The following is a 22314-nucleotide window of genomic DNA, read 5'->3' as shown; positions in this document are numbered from 1 at the left end:
GAAGGAATCAGTCCATATTTATTTGAGTCCCTACCTACAGCGAACCGAGAGAGTGACTGGGACAAGGTGGCTGACGGTCAAATTCACCCTCGAGAGCATCTTGATGTGTCACAATGGTAACACTTCTTTTCTAAATATATAGTTATTGGCCTTAACTGCCAAAACAATAACTGGTATTTATTGACTTTATATTTTGGGAAGATTGTTAAATGACAACTTTACTGACAACAAATGCAGCTACCAAATAATCAGAGGCTTTCAACAATGAATAGGCTACTAGTTTCCCTGCTACCTTTTTGCCAAGTGCAGAACTTTGACAAACCCCATTTCATGCTGTCTAATATTCCTGAAGTATTCTTGGGTAAAATGCCTCGCACACAAACGCGAATAATCCGCGATTCCTTCTTCTTCAAAGTGTAAAAATTCGAGCCAGCGGCCACACAACCAGGATACTTTGGGGATAGGGTAGAGTGTCTGGGGAGGGGAGCAACCTAAAATACACTTTACCACCATGTCTTCATTTGCTAATTGCTGCGATCATTTCACGTGTGTGACAGGGTGTAGTGATGGGTCGTTCATGAACGATTCGTTCATTTTCAACAAATCTTTTATCATGTGACTCAGAAGAACGAGTAGTCTCAGAGAGTGATTAGTTAATTTTGTGTTGGCCGCGCATGTGCATTGCGCAACCTCCATTCGTTTGTTACGTGAAAACAGCATAGGCGCTGTACAGGAAATAGGCTATTGGACAACCTCATTGCTCAGCCCTCACACCAGTAAACGTGTCATCAGAGAAGAGAAGTTGTTGCAAGGGGGCGGGCACATTACTGTTTTTGATTAAAGATTAAGAGGGCATATCTCTTAGTGATGGGAAGATCGGATCATTTTACTGACTTGAATCTGAGTATCGTTCAGCAAAATGAACGAATCTTTATTCAAGTCATTTTGTTCATTTGAGTAGAATTAAATTAAAATGTTAAATTTTCAATAGCCAAATCCCCCCCAACACGTCTACTTAAGCAAACTTTGATTATAGTCTCAATAAGGAAAAATTTATAATTCAGCCAAGGAAAAATTATGAGCAACAGAAATGATTATTTCACCTCTGGATTGAATCTTCTTGTCAGAGTCGTTCATTCTTTTGTCAGGTGAAAGCCGTACGGCTGTCACGTGACAAAAGAACGAACAACTTGGACCAGATGACTCAGGAGGTGAACTAATCATATCTGTTTCCTGTGTGAGCACTGCATAGCGTATACGGCTGTCACGTGACAAAATAACGAACGACTCAGACCAGAAGACTCGGTTAACTAATCATTTCTGTTTCCTATACAGCGTCTATGCGGTTTTCACGTAACAAACGAACGGAGGTTGCGCAATGCGCATGCGTGGCCAACACAAAATGAACGAATCACTCTCTGAGACTACTCGTTCTTCTGAGTCACATAAAAGATTCGTTCAAAATGAACGAATCGTTCATGAACGACCCATCACTAATATTTCTGTTATATGTACTTTTAGCTGGATATATACCATGTAAAATTTCAAATGTGACTTCTTGTACTTTATTATTAAAACCATATTGATCACGAATTCTCCAGGCTTTGTTTCAGTTTATTTTTTTAAACAGATATCCATTATAAACTTTTATGGGTATCCGTTTCACCTATTATTATGATATTTCTTTCAATATTGTTGTTAGTACAGTTGTGTTTATGAATGTCAATATCTTCTATAAACATGCTACCTTTCACATATGTCGCCTCGCATCACATCCACTTGCTGAGGTATGGCATCAAACACAGAATACTCTTTAACCAGCATTGCAGATTTTCTCACAAATTCAAACTCATCCTTTTTTAATTATTATTATTATTATTATTTATATTTAGAACAATGCAAATAGTACAAACAAGAGTACATATAGCAAAAACATGTCAGGGGCTTACAGGAAAAATTACATGAAAAAAACATTAAATAAAAAATTTAAGCATAGTAAACAGTTGTATAGTTCGTATTGTTTTCACATTTCTACTTTTTAAGAGATAGTTTCAGATATGTTTTAATGTCAATTTTAAATTGTTCAAATACAGGTATTTTTTCAATCCATTTGAAACATCCTTTACACTGTCCTAGATGGTATACGTCATCTAGTCAACGTTTCCTCTAACGTCATTACATCTTAACTCGTTCGCACCAATCCGAATGTGGGGGTTCTGAATTCTTCCGGTATGCACGTTCTTTCCGTTTCATCGGCCGAAGTGTGGAGCACTGTGTGTTCACGTGAGCACTGCGAAATTCCTCCTCCTCTGGCAGAGATAGCGTAAAATAAAGGTGATTTATACGTATATAACTATATAACTTCTAAGTGCATCGCTAGGACGTGCTATTTTTGGTCAAATTATCTACTTACTTTGCCTTTTGGTCCATTCATATGACCGGCGTGCTAACCTGCTCCACACAGAAATGAATTGAACATGAAAATATTGATGCTCTGGATGCATATACAGTGAAATGGACCGCATATGCCTTCTATTGCTTGTCCAGGGAGTGGCATATATTTAGCTCCTCTTTCAATGAATCAGGCCGGTCAGTTTACACTCCATGCGGAGGCTATTTTGGGATACTGGTGGGGTGTCCTCAGCACAGCCATTGCACTCACTGTGGTGAAATGGCAACTAGCTACTAGCTACACGTTGTCTGGCTCTTATCATATCTTAATTATGCAAAACACACTCCATACGTAATATTGAGAGTACTGACTGCATATAATCATGGCTCCTAAAAAGGTGTGGTACCTGTACAAGCTGCATTGCTGGCTGCGTTGCATGGTTAGTTATGTAATGTATCATTAAATTGAAAGGCACTATGCTTGTTTTCCCCACAGATGCCTCCAAAGAAGGGAGATGGACCAAAGCCACCACCCCTGATTGGACGTTTTGGGACTTCCTTGAAAATTGGAATTGTTGGATTACCAAATGTAGGGTATGTGTCAAGGTGTCAGTTTGATGGTTCGACAGGAATAGTATCAGATTGATCTAGCATGAATGCATGGAACAGAATATGTGTGCTTTATGAGAACCTGTCCTGCTACTCTGTGGGGAATTATTAAAAGGATGACAACTCATGATCTTGGTCCATTATGAGAAATGACATCATCCAGCCACAGGGTGGGCAGTGGTTTTTGACTGGCTACACAGTGGGACTCACAAATATGTATTTTTTGCCTGAGAAATGAATTTCCAATGTCAGCGGCACACGTTCCAGTCCTCTGTCTCAATTGATTTGATTGCGATTTCAGAAAGTCAACGTTCTTCAATGTTCTGACAAAGAGTCAGGCAGCGGCTGAGAATTTTCCCTTTTGCACCATCGACCCAAATGAGAGCCGTGTGCCCATTCCAGATGAACGCTTTGACTTCCTCTGCCAGTACCACAAACCAGCCAGGTACCCACATCATGTCTACATAATGCAACTCAAAAATCTTCTGCTCCCAGTCGTCATAACTCCGTTTCTCTTTCGCTCCAGTAAGGTTCCAGCGTTTCTAAACGTGGTGGATATTGCCGGCTTGGTGAAGGGGGCTCACGCAGGGCAGGGTTTGGGTAATGCCTTCCTTTCCCACATCAGTGCCTGTGATAGCATCTTTCACATGACACGTGAGTAGATCATTATTTCAAACTGCTGTGTTTTGGGTTTTATGGAATTTTTCTATGCTGTTTGCCATGAAGCACTTACAATAGGAGATTCCAGTGTTAAGGTCATTTAAATTCAGAACCTGAAATGTAACTCTGCACATAAAATACAAAAATGTATGATGTCTAAAAAAAAAAGATGTCAGTGTAGGCATAAATCTTTCTTTTGAATCAGTTTTATAATGATTAGGTTGAACTGTTTCACACATTAGACTCAAATTTGTAGGACATTATAAGTTAATGTAGGAATAGAAATGAAATAATTAGCTACTCTTTAAAGGAATATTTCATGGTCAATACAAGTTAAACTCAATCAAAAACATTTATGGCATAATGCTTATTACAACAAAATTTATCCATAGAAATTATTATTTAAAGCTGAAGTATGTCATTTCTGCAACACCGAACGGAATTGCAAAAATAAACAATGTTTTAAAAACAGCCTTCTTAATATGCAGATAGTCCCGCCCCCACCTCAAGCTATTGGTTGAGTAACGTTGTTGGGGTGGGTCTAAGCAGGTCGCTTAAAACAAACACAGGTATTTTATAGCGCCACAGAGACACAGTGTTTACAGTTTTCGAGAAAATTATTCTATGAATTGCTTATAGTTGTCTCTGCATATTAAGCTGGGATAAAAGAAAATATTTTAACACTGAAAAAGTTACATACTTCATCTTTAAAAACTTTACAGCTCAAACAGCACAGGTTTTAACAGAAGAAATAATGTGCTTTTGTAAAATTATAAGCTTCACATTTCTGCCTTTAAACCCTCCCAAAATAGGCCCCATTTACTTCCCTTGTAAGTCCTCACTGTAACCTAGATATTTGCTCTTTTTAAAAATGGATGACAAGTAGAAATTATTTTTGAGGTAATCAACATTATGCCACAAATGCTGTCGATTGAACTTAATTTGTATTGAACCAGGAATATTCCTTTAAAATGTATTTCCTTCCGAAATGTTGGCTATAAATGCAGTAAACTTGAATCTCAAAGCAAAGGATTTGTCGACATGGAGGTTTGTGATTCGCCAATTGATAGACTTATTTGTTATGAAGCGTCCATAACGGTCATTTCATTAACGGTCAATGCATAACACATAATTCTAGTTGTTTAAAGTAAAGAAGGGAGACCATTTGTTTATAAAGAGTAAAATTAAGTATAAAGTATTTAAAGTATAAAATAAAGAGTCATTTGATCTGTCTTTGGATGCCATGAAGTCTGACTTGTTCAAATGTTGTTTTAGAAATGGTTCACATCTCATGTGTCCTTTAATATTTCATTAAACCTTAACTTACATTTTAAAAGGGGTTTTGTTTTTTTCCTTTATAAAATGATTTTCCCATGGTGACATTTGCATTGAATTGCCTGGAATGAAATAAGTGTGTGTGTGTGTGTGTGTGTGAGTAAGATAATGAATATGTTTATGTGGATTCCATGTTAAAAAATTGTGTGTTTGTTACATACATTTGTTTGTGTTGAGAAAAAAAAAATGTGATTATCTAAAGGGTTGTATGTATTTATACTGTAACTGTGTGTAGGAGCTTTCGAGGATGAAGACATTATCCATGTTGAGGGCTGTGTTGACCCAGTGAGGGACATTGAAATCATTCATGAAGAGCTGAGGATGAAGGATGAAGAGATGATCGGGCCAATCATAGATAAGCTGGAGAAAACCGCTGTCAGGGGAGGAGACAAAAAACTCAAACCTGAATATGTAAGTTAGCGACATATCCCAGTTTGCATTTGATAAAAGAAAGCCTGCAAGAAACATTCACTGAATGTCTTATTTTATTGTTATTTTGTTTTCAACCATTTCCTCTGCTTGCAGGACATCATGTGCAAAATAAAATCCTGGGTGGTTGATGAAAAGAAACATGTTCGTTACTACCATGAATGGAACGACAAAGAGGCTAGAATATTAATCTTTCTAATCTAAAATTGACCTGAAAATGACCACAACGTATTGCAGCTGTTTACTGATTTAAGTTTTTTTTTTTTTTTCTCCAGATTGAGGTCTTGAATAAATATCTGTTCCTGACATCCAAGCCAATGATCTACTTGGTCAACCTCTCAGAGAAAGATTACATCAGGAAAAAGAATAAATGGTTGGACATTATTTTAGTTGTTCATCCGCTGTTAGTAAATACTTCCTGAATTGGTATTTCACATCTTGTGGACTATGTAAAACATTTGCTGTCTTATCTCTTTCTTTCAGGTTGGTGAAGATCAAGGAGTGGGTTGATGCTCATGATCCAGGCGCAATGGTCATCCCGTTCAGTGGAGGATTTGAGAGCAAATATCAGGACATGACTGATGATGAGAAACAGAAATATTGTGAGGAGAACAAAACACAGAGGTCAGAATTTTTCCTTTTCTGCATTCTCATCTGTTTTTCATATGTGAGAAGTGACTGTTTCTCTATTAATACTAATAAAAACAATATAATAATACTAATAAAATCATCTGTATCTAAATGTTTTTGGAAAATATAATTTGCTCTCAATGGTGATCTCAGTTGCACATTTTGGTGATTTTTAAAAAATTGTTTCAGTATATTGACTAAGATCATCAAGAGTGGGTATGCAGCCTTACAGTTGGAGTACTTCTTCACAGCAGGACCTGATGAAGTCCGTGCGTGGACCATTAGGGTGAGCAAACCACACATTCACACAGTGGGTCTACTCTAAAACTTAATTAGCTGCCTTGCTGCAACCTCCTTTCAATGGCAGCATCCACACAAATAGTGCTCGTCATGCTAAGTGCTTGGGAGACTCACAATTTATTTTAATACAGATGATGCGAGAGAAACGACGCCATACTCTGAGCATAAATAGCACACACACATTTTGGGTAAAATAGTCAATTATAAAGTTATATAAAATGTTTAAAAAAAATACCAGAACCAATTGATTTTCATCACGTTCGGACACATTAACAGTTCTCAAAAGTTACATAAGCATTTAGTCATTTAGCAGATGCTTTTATACAATGTAAAAAAAAAAGTGGAACATTACAAGCAAGTTGTCATATTTGTAAGCTAATAATATCTGCAGTATCGCACTAAAACACTGCATTTCTAGCAGCACTATTCAATGGTGTGTCGCTATAAAATTTACAGGATGAAGCATACAGCCCAGTCTAATCCGATTCCCAAACAAATTACTCTTATAAGCCAGTTCTTTATAGTGAATCAAAAACGTATTAATCAGCCGGAGCGGTTACTAAATCTGACTCACTTACTGAACCTCAGGTCATTCATTTCGTCATGACTTAAAAATTAACTTTTATTTATCCCCTTTTCTCCCAATTTGGAATGTCCAGTTCCCACTACATAGTAGGTCCTCGTGGTGGCGTAGTTACTCGCCTCAGTCCAGGTGGCGGAGGACGAGTCTCAGTTGCCTCCGCTTCTGAGACCGCCAATCCGCGCATCTTATCACGTGGCTTGTTGTGCATGACACCGCGGAGACTCCGCATGTTCCACGCACAACTTACCGTGCGCCCCATTGAAAGCGAGAACCACTAATCGCGACCACGAGGAGGTTACCCCATGTGACTCTACCCTCCCTAGCAACCGGGCCAATTTGGTTGCTTAGGAGACCTAGCTGGAGTCACTCAGCACACCCTGGATTCGAACTCGCGACACCAGGGGTGGTAGTCAGCATCAATACTCGCTGAGCTACCCAGGCCCTTAAAAATTAACTATAAATTAATACTGGTATGTGCTCATGAGACACTTTCACACACTCCATATTAGTAAACATGTGGATGCTGTCCCGTTTTTGCAGTACCTTTGAAATTGTGTGTGTGCATTTTATGTATGTTTTTGAACACCTTACAGAAAGGCACCAAGGCTCCGCAAGCAGCTGGAAAGATCCACACTGACTTTGAGAAAGGCTTCATTATGGCTGAAGTCATGAAGTATGCAGACTTTAAAGAAGAGGGCAGTGAAAATGCAGCTAAGGTAAGAAGTTTTTGAAGCTGTTTTTCTTAGAAATATCCAGAAAATTCTCCCTTTCTTCCATTGGTTATACAAACACATAGTCCCACCTCAAATTCATTCCATTGGTCGAGCCAGTGTTGCTGTCTGGCTCGGCAGGCATAAACAGAAGAATGTTTTGATAGCACAGTATGTTACACTTTTATGTGAAATTAACCCAAAATTACTTAAAGCTGACTCTGCATATTAAGCTGAGATATAAAGATTTTAAAATTGAAAAAAATTACCCACATCAGCTTTATAGACTGATAATAATGTTGAATATTAAATTGATAATTGTGTTGAATACTTGCAGGCTGCAGGAAAGTACAGACAACAGGGGCGCAACTACGTCGTGGAAGATGGTGACATCATCTTCTTCAAATTTAACACACCTAATCAGCCCAAGAAGAAGTGATGTCATCATGAAGCGAGTTAGATGGACTTTATCTTAGACCTGTGAGCGGTATTGTGTGGCAACTGAGTGTCTTCATTTTTGGCTTTGGAACATTCAAAATACAAACACAATAACACCTTAATGGTTTGAAAATGTATTTTTTATTTTAGCTTATGGCTGAGATGAACCTAATGGCTGGCCTGTTTACAAAAGCTGCATGTTACACAGCACAACATCAGGCAGTTTATTCTAATAAAACGCTTCCTCAGACCAAAGTGTGTTCTTTTGAAAGTTCTTTCCCAGTGGTTTTTCACATTTTGAGCAATTCAATTAATCAAAGGATAAGAAGAGGTATACCATGAATAAAATGTCCCTACTACCTAGGGGTTGCTGATGGTCCATCTCTGGGGATGGGAGAGTTTTAATTCAGATAACTGAAATTTGTCATGAAACAAAGGCTTTGTTTGGAACCGCATACTACTATTATTGCTGCAGTATATAGTATGTACAGTATGCTGTGCACAGTACATGAATTTCCTTTATGCATAGAATGCCTAAATTACCTACTACATTTGCCAAAATGAGCAGTATACAAAAGTAAATGCTGTGTCCCACAATGCAATGTACTTAACTTGACCTGCCATTTCCGGTGTGATAGATGAACTAGCAGTAACATCAGTCAGGTTTTTTGACATTTTTCATAACTCATTATTTGATTGTACTGCCATAATTTTAGACATTTTTATACAAAATTTGAATATTTGATTGCAATTCGAATGCAAAACAAATGTTGTTATTTACCAGATGATAACTGGACACTATTCACTGAATCAATAATTACAGTGTTACTAGTACAAAAATACTTGTACTAATATACTAGGCGACTGTGTACCTGTAAATGGCTCTAACTTCATAATCAAGTTCGCAGATGACACCTTGGTGGTTGGCCTGATCAGCAATGATGAAGAAACGGCCTGTAGGGATGAAGTCCAGCATTTGGCAGTATGGTGTGCTGATAATGACCTTGTCCTCAACACCCAGAAGATCAAGGAGCTCATTGTGGACTACCGGCGGACCAAAATGGACCGTGCACACACCTCTATCTACAAAAGTGGTGACGAAGTGGGCTAAAGCACAGAACTGGTAAGCAGAAGGTTGCCAGTTCAATCCCACCACCATTGTGTCCTTGAGCAAGCACTTATTTCCAGGTTGCTCCAAGGGGATTGTCCCAGTAAAAAGTGCACTATAAGCTGCTTTGGATAAAAGCATCTGCCAAATGCGTAAATGTCATGGGGTTGACATTGAGCGTGTCCAGCTTCAAGTTCCTGGGTGTCCATATCTTCGAGGATCTCTTCTGGGCCCTCAACACCTCCAACATCATCAAGAAGACGCAACAGCATTTTCCTGAGGAGACTAAGGAAAGCTCACCTTTCTCCTCAGATCCTAGCAAACTTTTATCGTTGGACCATCGAGAGCTTACTAACAAACTGTATCAACGTATGGTACAGCAATTTCTCCGTCAACGATCAGAAGGCCCTCCAGTGGGTGGTTTCCTCCTTACATGGCTCATATGGGGAGATTTACACACTTTTGGCCTTCAATCACTTCTTTCCTAGCAAGACATAATGCAATCATGTGCTGACTTACATTTGTGTTGCTGTTGGCAGATACCGTTAACAAATACTTTAACAAAAGCTCACCCACAAATGAAATTTCTGTTTTCATTACTCACTCTCAAGCCCATATGAATTTCTTTCTTCCGAGGAACACAAAAGGAGATTTTAGGCAGAATGTCAGTCAATGAAAGTGAATGGTGACTGAAACTAACATTATCCCTAACATCTCCTTTTGAGTTCCACTGAAAAAAGAAAGTCACACAGGTTTGCAACATGAGGGTTAGCAATGATGACAGAATTTCATTTTTAGGTAAACTATTCTTCAGTAAGTCCTCAGAAGTCAGTTCTTACCAGTTACATTAAAAAGTTTTAAATGTATTTGATACATTAATACGTTTAATAATGGCCATAAAATATATCTGTAGCACAGAGGAGGGCGGGGCGGGGCCGGGCGGAATGACGGACGCCCGGGCCCCAATCAACCTTATGAGGCGAGTGAGGGATAATGGCGACCGAAGACGGCAGCTCGAGAAAGAGAGAATTATGGGCAGCTGCCCTGTATGTGTTTGTGTGTCTTTTTATTTAATTAAATATTATTTATATTGTTAAGCTGGTTCTTGCCGCCTCCTTTCCCTTGTACCCCCTTTACAATATCATAAAGTAAAAAAATTAAAATATTTGTATACCTCACACTTTTCAGTTCTCCTGCTGTACCCAGGTACTTCCCTGAAGATCAAATTTTTATTACAAACTCTCCTTTGATTACCGTTTTGTGCTTGTCACGTAATATTTTGTATAGATAGTATGTGAATACACCTTATTTTTAAGATGAACGCATTTCAATTTCAAAACAAAATTCCAGTATATATACATCAGTCAGCCACAACATTAAAACCACCTGCCTAATATTGTGTAGGTCCACCTCGTGCCGACAAAACGGCGCCAACCTGCATGTCAGAATAGCATTCTGAGATGCTATTCTTCTCACCACAATTATACGGAGCAGTTATCTGAGTTACCGTAGACTTTCAGTTCGAACCAGTCTGGCCATTCTCTGTTGACCTCTCTCATCAAGGCGTTTCCATCCACAGAACTGACGCTCACTGGATGTTTTTTATTTTTGGCACTGGAGTAAATTCTAGAGACTGTTGTGCGTGAAAATCCCAGGAGATCAGCAGTTACAGAAATACTCAAACCAGCCCATCTGGCACCAACAATCATGCCACGCTCCAAATAACTGAGATCAAATTTTTTCCCCATTCTGATGATTGATGTGAACATTAACTGAAGCTCCTGACCTGTATCTGCATGATTTTATGCACTGCACTGCTGCCACACGATTGGCTGATTAGATAATTGCATGGATGATTGTTGGTGCCAGATGGGCTGGTTTGAGTATTTCTGTAACTGCTGATCTCCTGGGATTTTCACGCACAACAGTCTCTAGAATTTACTCAGAATTGTGCCACAACCAAAAAACATATAGTGAGCGGAAGTTCTGTGGATGGAAACGCCTTGTTGATGAGAGAGGTCAACAGAGAATGTCCAGACTGGTTCGAACTGACAAAGTCTACGGTAACTCAGATAACCGCTCTGTACAGTTGCGGTGGGAATAATAGCATCTCACAACCTACCCAATATTAGGCAGGTGGTTTTAATGTTGTGGCTGATTGGTGTATATTGTAAATATTACAATATTGTAATATTTAACTAAATAAAAAAACCGAAATATTTTTATTTTATTTTGTTAAAAATTACTCAACAAAATTCCATCAAATTGAATAATGAAATAGAAATGTGTAAATCTTAAAGTTATTTATTTTTACGTAGAGATGCAGGGTTTGTTTCTCCCCTCACCTGACCTGACCTGTGTTCTTGTTCATTGTGTTTTCTATCTTTTTTGCCATTAAAACGCAATCGCCAACTTTACAGGTCACATACGGAGGTTGCACTACAAATATCTGACGGACTGAGTTGTAAAATGTCAATCGTGGTCTATTTTTATCCGTCATATTAGTTTACGTTTTGTCTCGATATAGTCAACATTTCTAGTTAAAAATGACAATGGGTGGCAAGCACGAGTCTGTTTAATAATTTGCAGATTTGGGGAACGTACTTTTAAAAGTGTACTTACGTTATTGATGTTTCAGGCTTGGGAGCCCTCTGGCGATCTCTCGCGCACACACATACAGTGCAGCTCGCGTATAGCGGGCGAAAAAGTATTTTGATAGAGTGCGCGCTCTCAGCCAGAATTATCACATAAAGACACGTTTTAGTAGAACAGCATCTTGCGTTAAATAATGTTTGGCTCGTTTGGGATTCCAAAAGCCTTATCCTTTGAGTAGACTAGAGTAGGCCACTGCAGTCAGGGGAGGAGTGAAATAAGTGCTGTCATGTCAAATAGTTCTCACTTCTCACGGTCGACCAGCACCTACGACATCAAAGGTTGATCATTTGTTGGTCAAAGACTGAATGAGGGCTGAATGTATTGGATTTTAAAACTTCTAATATTATATTAAATGTTAAATGGCTAATTATTTAAAAAAAAAAAAAAAAAAGTATATGGTATATAGCACCAAACCTTGTATTTCAAAAATTAGGTGGGTGAGAAACAGATCAATATTTAAGCCCCCTTTTTTTTTTTTTTTTTTTTTTTTTTAACTATAAATCTCCACTTTCATTTCTTTTGTTTTTGGCGATTCACATTCTTTCTATATATCGCCACCTACTAGGCAGGGAGAATTTATAGTACAAAAACAAATATCGATCTGTTTCTTACCCACACCTATCATGTCACTTCAGAAGACATGGATTTATCCACTGGAGTCGTATGGATTACTTTTATGCTGCCTTTAAGTGCTTTTTGGGCCTTCAAAGTTCTGGCCACCATTCACTTGCATTGTATGGACCTACAGAGCTGAAATATTATTCTAAAAATCTTTGTGTTCTGCAGAAGAAAGAAAATCATACATATTTGTGATGGCATGAGAATGAGTAAATGATGAGAGAATTTTCTTTTTTGGGTGAACTATTCCTTTAATCCATTTGAGTTGGGACTACAAGAATACTTTTTGTGGTGTTAATGTAGCATTGATGAAACTGGGCAGGGGAATTTTCATTTCCCAGCATGCTTTGCATGGGACTGAATAGGAAGAACAAGTGTAAGTTAAGTGCTATTTTATGCATTTTTGAGCAAGATGATAACAGGTGGAGATTTGTTCATGTTTAATGTTCTGTTATGTAGTTGTTTTTTTAAAGAGCGTGTTATGGAGTTTTGGAGGTTACCAACTAAATTATGTTGGCTCAATAAAACTGACTTAATCTGAATGAAAGACATTCAATATTGTGTAAAAAAAAATGTCTCTAATTCAATCAAGAATGGGTAATGAATTTTTGCTAGTGAAAATTGGCTAAAAATTCAAAATCAGTAATGTTCAATTACTGCAAAGAAAACTTAACATTTAATGGAAAAAAAATATATATATATATAAACTCAACAAAAAAAGAAATGTCCTCACTTTTATTTTCATTAAACATAACGTGTAAATATTTGCGTGAACATAAAGATTCAACAACTAAGACATATACTGAACAAGTTTCACAGACATGTGACAAACAGAAATGGAATAATGTGTCCCTGAACAAAGGGGGTTGGGGGGGGGGGGGGTCAACAGGTCCCAGATGTGCTCTATGGGATTGAGATCCGGGCTCTTTGCTGGCCATGGCAGAACACTGACATTCCTGTCTTGCAGGAAATCATGCACAGAACGAGCAGTATGGCTGGTGGCATTGTCATGCTGGAGGGTCATGTCAGGATGAGCCTGCAGGAAGGGTACCACATAAGGGAGGAGGATGTCTTCCCAGTAACGCACAGCGTTGAGATTGCCTGCTATGACAACAAGCTCAGTCCGATGATGCTGTGACCCTCCACCTCCAAATCGATCCCGCTCCAGAGTACAGGCTTCGGTGTAATGCTCATTCCTTCGACGATAAACGTGAGTCTGACCATCACCCCTGGTGAGACAAAACCGTGACTCATCAGTGAAGAGCACTTTTTGCCAGTCCTGTCTGGTCCAGCAAAGGTGGGTTTGTGCCCATAGGTGATGTTGTTACCGATGATGTCTGGTAAGGACCTGCCTTACAACAGGCCTACAAGCCCCCAGTCCAGCCTCTCTCAGCCTATTGTGGACAGTCTGAGCAATGATGGAGGGATTGTGCGTTCCTGGTGTAACTCGGGAAGTTGCTGTTGCCATCCTGTACCTGTCCCACAGGTGTGATATTCGGATGTACCGGTCCTATGCAGGTGTTTTTATACGTGGTCTGCCACTACGAGGACGATCAGCTGTCCTTCCTGTCTCCCTGTAGTGCTGTCTTAGGTGTCTCACAGTACGGACATTGCAATTTATTGCCCTGGCCACATCTGCAGCCCTCATGCCTCCCTGCAGCATGCCTAAGGAACATTGACACAGATGAGCAGGGACCCTTTGGTGTTTTTCAGAGTCAGTATAAAAGTCTCTTTAGTGTCCTAAGTTTTTATAACTTTGACCTTAATTGCCTACCGTCTGTAAGCTGTTAGTGTCTTAACGACCATTCCACGGGTGCATGTTCATTAATTGTTTATGGTTCATTGTCCTGAAAAAGGGACGTTTCTTTTTTTGCTGAGTTTATTTTTCCTGGCACATAAGAACAAATAATTATTAGCTACTAAAAATAAAAGGTATATTCTTCTGTTATGGGGCCAATGAAAATCTGAACTACTTGCCCGACCGGGCCAGCAGAAAAAAATCTTAACATTGAGCCCTAATATCAAACTGTTAAGTTAGTTTGCCTTATTATACTTTGGATGTTAAAATTAATATGTTATGTACTGCCAGGGATAGACATACAGTCTCTTCAATGGCATGCACTGTATTAAGCTGTGTAAAGGTCCAAAATCTAATTCTCACAACTTGTGCTTTCTGGAGTTTGTTTACTGAAGTATTTATGGAAAGATGTTTTTAGTTTTTTTTTCTCAGTTTTGTCTAAGGAACGATTAAAAATAAAGTTTAAACAACAGCACAAGCCATGAAAAAGACTGTAAATCTATCCCTCATAGCCTTGTTTTAATTCCCTTCAAAAATCAAATATGGCGTTGCTGTGAATAAGGTCAATTAGTAGTTTATCCATCCATATTGTGATATTTTGTAGAAAGACAGATTAGAGATCTGGTAGTGGCAGGATGTTTTAACATTTATGCTTCAAATTATACAAGCAACATTTTTAATTATGGTACTTTTTAGGTACTATTAACTACTTAAATAATGACTAGTACTCCATTGTTACTGATAAATTGCACATTTTTAATTTTGTGTTCCTCTGTGGTTATCAAATATTTGCTTCTGACTAGTACCTCAGTTTGACTTGTAAATATTCATTAGATAACAGTAAATATTCTTCAGCAAGTAGTTAAAAAAACAAACAAACATTAATTTGTTACCATTAACACTAAAATAGATTCTAGTCTCTGTTGTCAATACTATAGTACTCTATACGAATACCTGTTAAAACGTCATATAATTTTATAGCACTGTAGTACAGCAATAAATGTGTAACTAAAATATCCTTTACATATTGGGATTTAAAGTGAATTTATCTATTGGATGTACATTTAATGTGGGGAATTGTACATTCATTCAGTCATGGTTGCTGGAGAGGGGGCCTCCAGTGTACAACTTTAGGTTGAAGGAGAAATGTATGCTATTTATACAATGTAACTCAGTATTTTTGTGTATTATTTACATAAATTGTAACATGTATAATTAGGTAAACTTACTTGTGTGCATTTTTGGTAAGAAAGTACACTACCCGGCTTTGTAATCATACGGCAAAAAAATAAAAAGAATTATAATAATAATCTCAAATGTAATTCTGATATTATGCACAACAGGAGAAATGTATGCTATTTATACAGTTGGGCCGTGAGGACATCCGGAGACACAGCTGTTTCCGCAAAGCGTTGTTTGCCCAGGTGGGTAAACTGACACGTAAACAAGCGAGTGGCGTCGAGTAGTGCTTTGTGGATCAAACCGAAATTACAAGCGAATCGTACACTTATTGCAAAACGTGACATTTATGACAACGGAAAAATCTATTGTGTCAATTTGTGTGGAATATACAATATATTATATCAAATGCTTTGGTGCGTGCGTCAATCAAGTGTGCAAATGATGTCGAATATTTCACAATATGTCTATTTTAGTGCTTTAATGGCTTTCCGAGTTACAGCTAACTTCCTGCAATATGTGAACAATTCCAGCTCGATTTCCACAGTGCCCCTCCGCATCTGCGAACAACAAACAGGAAAAGCTTGAGCCGTGAATTGACAGACGTACGGCTCGACCACTCCAAGCCCGAGGGGTCGAATCACACAGCCAATCGTGTCGTAGAAGAAAGGCGGGCCTTCCGCTTACGTGACGCAAATCTCACTGGCAATCTTCGAAGCCCCACCTTTTGTGTTTCCCCGCACCGTCAATCAAAAATAAGAAAAAAATCGACCCGAATCTCCGATCACAGCCCGCCTTTGATTAAAACAATCATGTTTGGAGTTTAAATGAACAGATAAACCTCCGATTTTTTACCTTTTCACGCTATGACTGGTACGTAACACTTAGCCCGATTGAAGCACAGCACCGCCGGTGAGTTTGGAGAGCTATTAGCCAAGCAAGCTAGCTCAGGGTTTAATCTTTCTCAGCAGCGACGCTAACCATTAGCCAGTTAGCTTTTACTTTAACAAAGTAAACATTTCTAAAGACTGTTGCTCGGGCAACAGAAAAGCCGAAAGAACCGCCGAATTCGTTTGAATTCCAGGCGGTTTGGCGGGTAATCTCCGCCTTTTTCGAGGTGGGAGTTCGTTGAGCATGAATGTGTTTTGAGTTTTTTCTCTCGCTGTGTCTCTGTAGCCCCAGAACAGCCAGCGAAACAGCAGGAAATGGCTGCCTTGGACGTGGACAGCAGTCAGAGCGAGTTTTTGCAGCCGGCCAGCGGCGCCCAGGACCAGGTATTAAATCCCTCAGTTGGTTTCTCGCTTCAACCGTCGCTGTCTTGCGGGGTGTTTTGGTAAAGTTCACACGTTTTAAATATAGGGGAAAAGTCGAACACTTCCTGTGAGCCTTCGGCTTGTACGGCCACCCACTTTCTTACCCTTTTTAAACCCGCCCATTGTGGGTCGGACAGACTCGCCACCGTCGCCTTGCCCGCTTTACCTGCGGTGATCCCGGGTCACCCCCACGATAGGGGAGGACCCCTTCCACGATGATAAAGCCTCCACCCCTACCCAGGCTGTCACGTATCTTTCACAGCTCCACCATTCCACCTGGAGCGGCTGCAAGCGCAGACCTGGAAAACAGAGGCTCTTTGTGGCCTTTTTGTCTTTTACATTAGAATTGTGAAATATTTGAGTATCTCTTAACGTTTTCGGTTAGGGGCACGGCTATTGAAAGACTCCATTGTTTGCGATTAAATAGATAATTGAACCAAAATCCTGTATCACAACTCTAAGGACTTCAAATCAAATGATTTGGACAAGAAATCAAATTTAATCAACTTTTATCTTTATCTTAAAATCAATAGTAAAATGTCAAATTTGTCCTCAATTAGGTAATTATTTGGGTCTCAGCATGATAGATTTATAACAACTTCATAACATTGGGAAATGATTTAAAGCTTTTCACAATGACAGTTTAATTTGAGATGTAAACAAAGAGTTTTATCTAGTAAATTTTTAATGATTAACTTTTGTTTATTAGACTAATTGTTGTCAAATTTGTGCTTGTATGTTGCACAGTTATAATTGAGCTACAGCTGGTTTCTGCATAGTCGAGCTACAGTCTGTCTGTCCAAGTATGCATGACACGATGCATAATCAGATATTTAAAGGAAGGAGGTTAGATACACATCACATTTCACCTCTGTCTTTTGGTGCATAATGACAAGGCCAGTTTTGGTCCAATTAACGTGTATGCTGGAAGAAGCCAAGTTACAATCTCATAGACTAGGTCTGTTAGACCAACTTGGCAAAACTCTGGACTGGTACAATTTTAGTCAGACTATTTTTAAAAAAGCCTTTAATATTTTAGGCAGACTGAATTCGAACCTTTGAAGTGCATGTAAACATACTGACTCATGTTACTAAGATTATAGTAATGTCTTTACCCCACAGCAGACCACAGACCTTACGGCCATCCAGTTGACGGGCTCATCTGATCGCTGGGAGGTTCTAACGCCTGTGAGCTCAGTGAAAGACGAGTCTGCGGTAGTACAGGTATCCAGTGGAGCACTCCTGGGCAGCAATGGGCAATATGTGGTGCCACTACAGACTATGTCAGGGCAAACCCAGCCTGTTTTTGTGACAGCAGGGGTAGATGGCACCAGTGCCAATGGGGTGCACTACCAAGTCATCCCCCAGCTGCAGGGTACAGATGGGGCATCATTAAGCTATGCAGCATCCACTGCAGATGGAGCCACGATGGGCACTGACATTACTTTCCTTTCGGATGGTACACAAAGCATTGCCACAGCCACCAGTGCTAACAACCTCCAGGGCCTACTGAGTCAAACTGGGCATGTGCAACAGATTCCCGTCTCATTGGCTGGCTCAGGGTTTGGCATGCAGGGCCAGGTTGTCGCTAACGTACCAATGGGCCTGCCAGGCAACATCACGTTAGTGCCTATAAATAGCTTGAGTAATGTGGATCTTGAGTCTCTGGGATTGGCTGGGGCTCAGACCATAGCAACAAGCGTTACCACAGATGGTCAGCTCATTATGGCCGGCCCCACATCCACAACAAGTGAGAACCAGAGTGAAAGCAGTGGCAAATGCACAGAGCCACTTAACCCCAATGATGCTAATGCTAATGCCTTTGTGCCAACCACCATCTCTTCCACAACAACATCGCTTCCTGAGACGATAGACGGGACTGGAGTTCTCACCCAAGCCACTGCCGTGTCTGCCGGGCAGCAGGACCCGTCTTACGTACAGCAGAATCACACCACTGAACAGGTAATGCAGCTATTACCAACGCAGACGGCAGATGGAGCGGCGCAGACACTACAAAGCGTGCAGCTGTTGAATGCTGGTACATTTCTGATCCAAGCCCAAACTGTCTCGCCCACCGGACAGATCCAGTGGCAGACCTTCCAGGTTCAGGGGGTTCAGAACCTGCAGAATCTGCAGCTGCCGGCTGCTGGTGGGGTCTCATCCCCACAGATCACCCTCGCCCCAGTGCAGACCCTTTCTCTCGGGCAGTCTGGCACCACAGGAACAGTGGGTCAGATCCCAAACCTACAGACAGTCACAGTCAACTCTGTTGGTCAGTACCAGCAAGATGAGAACATGGAGGGCCACTCAGGTATGCAGGAAAACACACACACATTCACATTAAATGATATATTTAAAAACAAATCCTTAAAATTTCAATAAACAGGGTTCCCATGGTGGGAATACCTGGAAATATCAGGGAATTTGACAATTTCAAGATATCCTGGTAAATTGATAACATCTTCAAAAGTCATCAAAAATCTCCATAGGGAATTTGTTTTTATATTATGAAATGTTGGCCAGAAATTCCTCTTTGTGAGTGCAATCTCCATAAAATAATTCTTAAGAATTCTTATTTAGTAATCACACGTTCAAAATTCATTGGTTAATAGGTGTGAGAATCCTGTTTGAATTAGTTTATATTGCTTGCTTTTCATTATTTAGAATATGTATCTTAACTGTCTCATATAATATTTATAGTGTTTGTACTGTTTCATAACCTTCTTTTGCATTTTATACCTGCAAGTTCCCTGTATTCTGTTCTGAACAAATATCCCCCGTTTTTGTGTATGCAGATATTCAAATCAAAGAAGAGCCAGATTCAGATGATTGGCCAAATTCCACCCTGAACACCAATGATTTGTCCCATCTTCGTGTGCGGTTGGTTGAGGAGGATTTAGAGGGGACAGGGCAAGAGGGAAAAAGGCTGCGTAGGGTAGCCTGCACTTGCCCCAACTGCAAAGAGGCTGGAGGAAGGTAATGCACACTTGTTCATGTCAAAGTATTGTTCATGATCTGCATAAAAGCCTGTTCAATTATTTTAAAACCTTCAAACCACAGTTGAATAACTGGTATTGAACTTTTAAAAATTTTGTTTTAACATATGTATGTGTCTGTTCAATTTCAGGGGTTCAGGTATGGGAAAGAAGAAACAACACATTTGTCATATCCCTGGGTGTGGTAAAGTGTATGGCAAGACGTCTCACCTCCGAGCTCACCTGCGCTGGCACTCAGGAGAAAGACCCTTCATTTGCTCATGGAGTTACTGTGGCAAGAGGTTCACCCGCAGCGATGAACTCCAGCGTCACCGCAGAACACACACTGGTATGAACACACTGGAAAACATGAGTGATTTATGTTTTAAGTGCTTCATTGTCTGAAATAATTTCATGTAGTTGTTGTAAATTTTCAGTGTGCTTTTGGATTTTCAGGCTCTCAGATTGCACCATACAGTATATGAGCTCTTGGACTAAGTAGATCTAAAAGTTGCAAGATGATGTCAGATGTGTCATTTCACACTTCCATTTTGTTTTTCAGGAGAGAAGAAATTTGTGTGTCCAGAGTGCTCAAAGCGTTTTATGCGCAGCGACCATTTGGCCAAACACATTAAAACTCACCAGAACAAAAAAGGGCTAAACTCCACTTCTGGGGCAGGTCAGACAGAAGCTGCTGCCCCTTCGGACACCATCATCACCGGGGGTGGAGCCACTCTCATCCTGACCAATCTGCAGCAGCCTGGCAGCCAGGACCTCCTTTCAAACTCTGACCTCCCACTCCAGTTGGTCACTGTGTCTGCCAGTGAGGTCATGGAGTGACCAAAATCCCATTCACTTTCACAGCTCATCTGCTTTTCACTATCAATTTTTATATATATGATAAATATATATATATTATAAATATATATATTTTAAGAATGACTTATCCATTTATGTTCAACAGCAGTCTTTTGTACAAACAAGGCAAAAAATGACATTAAATGTGGTTCCAGTTTCCATGCACATACACACATACAAGCAAGCACCTACATGCTCATATGAACTCTTATACACACACAAATACATACACAGAAATGCCTTATTTTGTATCATAATCTGTAGTGTAAAATGCTGGAGGTGCATGTGTTTTTACTTTTGCTCATATATTTGTTCAGGAGACGATCATTTGAGAGTGTGATTGAGAAATGGATGTTATGGTACACAGAAAGCAGGAGGTGTATGTGTTCGAGTGAGTGATTATAGTGAGAATGACAGTGGGATAAAGACACAGTCTGCTGCGAGGGAGATTACTTATGATCTGTCCATTTTTATTCACCTCCCTCTCAGCTGGCCTTCATCCAAATGTGTCTTCACTCTTTGCTTTTATTTTCTTTTATTTGATTTCATATTAGTGGTCTTTGCGCTCTTAGTCTCATGTCCTCTGGATCATGTTCGAGGATCTTTTGATTTCACTGGTCTGCCGCCCACCTGCAACTCGAACAAGACATCAGGCGGCAGAGTCAAACAATCGTGTAATAAACTTTATTTTTATTGTATCGTTGTTCTTATTGCTCTCCAGATTATCTTTGTACAATTCATAATGTCACTTCCATTTCTTTTTGTTTTCTTCAGCCCCAAGTTGTTTATAGCCACAATTTATGTAGTCTAATACTGATTCTGTTGTATCAGAGGCTCCTTGTTTTGATTACTTTCTAAACGTGTACAATTTGATGTTACTTTTGTACAACTCCCCTCCTTTTTTTTTTTTTTTTTTTTTAAATGGAACACAATTAAAGTCAGAAACCTTCCTATGATTCTGCATAACCAAAAGTTTGTTTCTGAATGCTTCAGTTTTGGTGCTGATGATACGTGTGTGTGTGTGTGTTAGTGCAAAAATATCTCCTAAGATCTCAACACTGGCTGTTGAAAATAACATACTGCCATACTACTAGTCCTATGTCTGTGGTATGTAGTATGTATATACTGTGCACATTATGCAAATTTTCTGTATGCACAAGCTCTATTTTGTCCAAAGTGTGCAGTGTGAACACTGCTGAGAATTTTATCCCACAAAGCAATGTGTTCGACTTAACCCTCCGTTCCAACAGTTTTTCTTGACTCATTATTTGATCAAATTAACAAAAGGCATTTTGCATAAAATTTTATTAACGATTCTAAATAATAGTTTTCATTTTTGAAATGATAACATATTATGGATATTGATTCACATCTTGTATTGAAAAATAAAATAGTAAATTGGCATTCTATGCTGAAACTAGTTTTAAATTGCTTCCTGGACAGTATAGTATAGGAAGTGGATTTAAAATAGTAAGTGAAACTGTTGGTATTATGCAATGATAACATTTTGAAACAGCAGTATTCTACATTGTTGTCACATGACAACATGCATGTGAGTTGGATACAAAATGGCATTCTTAATTTTTTCATAAAAATTTCAACTTTTGGCAGTCCAATCAAGTGTCAAAAAAGAGGTGTTAAAAATAGTGTGTATAATTACTTCTGGTATAGTTGTTAAACTGGAAATGGAAGATCAGGCGCATTTTATTGTAGTATAAATATGGA

At 39.3% G+C, this 22314-nt stretch overlaps 2 protein-coding genes across 5 annotated transcripts; both read left to right on the top strand.

The window, feature by feature from the left end:
- The first annotated feature begins 2194 nt into the window (after window positions 1-2194).
- Window positions 2195-8340, top strand: LOC127446479 (obg-like ATPase 1). The gene is made up of 11 exons (XM_051707434.1): window positions 2195-2334; window positions 2888-2985; window positions 3302-3445; window positions 3527-3654; window positions 5231-5406; window positions 5521-5601; window positions 5700-5797; window positions 5908-6048; window positions 6244-6340; window positions 7531-7653; window positions 7985-8340. Exons 2-11 carry the CDS (start codon window positions 2888-2890, stop codon window positions 8084-8086), a joined length of 1188 nt encoding a protein of 395 aa, XP_051563394.1. The 5' UTR covers window positions 2195-2334; the 3' UTR covers window positions 8087-8340.
- A 6033-nt stretch (window positions 8341-14373) lies between these two features.
- On the top strand, window positions 14374-21865 carry LOC127446473 (transcription factor Sp3-like). 4 transcript variants are annotated; one of them, XM_051707421.1, is made up of 6 exons: window positions 14374-16316; window positions 16620-16717; window positions 17882-19067; window positions 19552-19732; window positions 19884-20080; window positions 20294-21865. In XM_051707421.1, the coding sequence occupies exons 1-6, from the start codon at window positions 16310-16312 to the stop codon at window positions 20569-20571; spliced, it is 1947 nt and encodes a 648-aa protein (XP_051563381.1). In that variant the 5' UTR covers window positions 14374-16309; the 3' UTR covers window positions 20572-21865. The 4 variants fall into 4 exon arrangements, with proteins under 4 accessions (XP_051563381.1, XP_051563383.1, XP_051563380.1 ...); XM_051707423.1 differs by having other exon boundaries at window positions 14374-16355; window positions 20294-21864; XM_051707420.1 differs by having other exon boundaries at window positions 14375-16316; window positions 17879-19067; window positions 20294-21864.
- The last annotated feature ends 449 nt before the right edge of the window (window positions 21866-22314 follow it).

Source organism: Myxocyprinus asiaticus, chromosome 9 (assembly GCF_019703515.2).
Source record: "Myxocyprinus asiaticus isolate MX2 ecotype Aquarium Trade chromosome 9, UBuf_Myxa_2, whole genome shotgun sequence".
In the NCBI taxonomy this organism is placed as follows: Eukaryota; Metazoa; Chordata; class Actinopteri; order Cypriniformes; family Catostomidae; genus Myxocyprinus; species Myxocyprinus asiaticus.
Note: the sequence above shows the minus strand (reverse complement) of the source record. Positions and strands in the feature narration are given on the sequence as shown.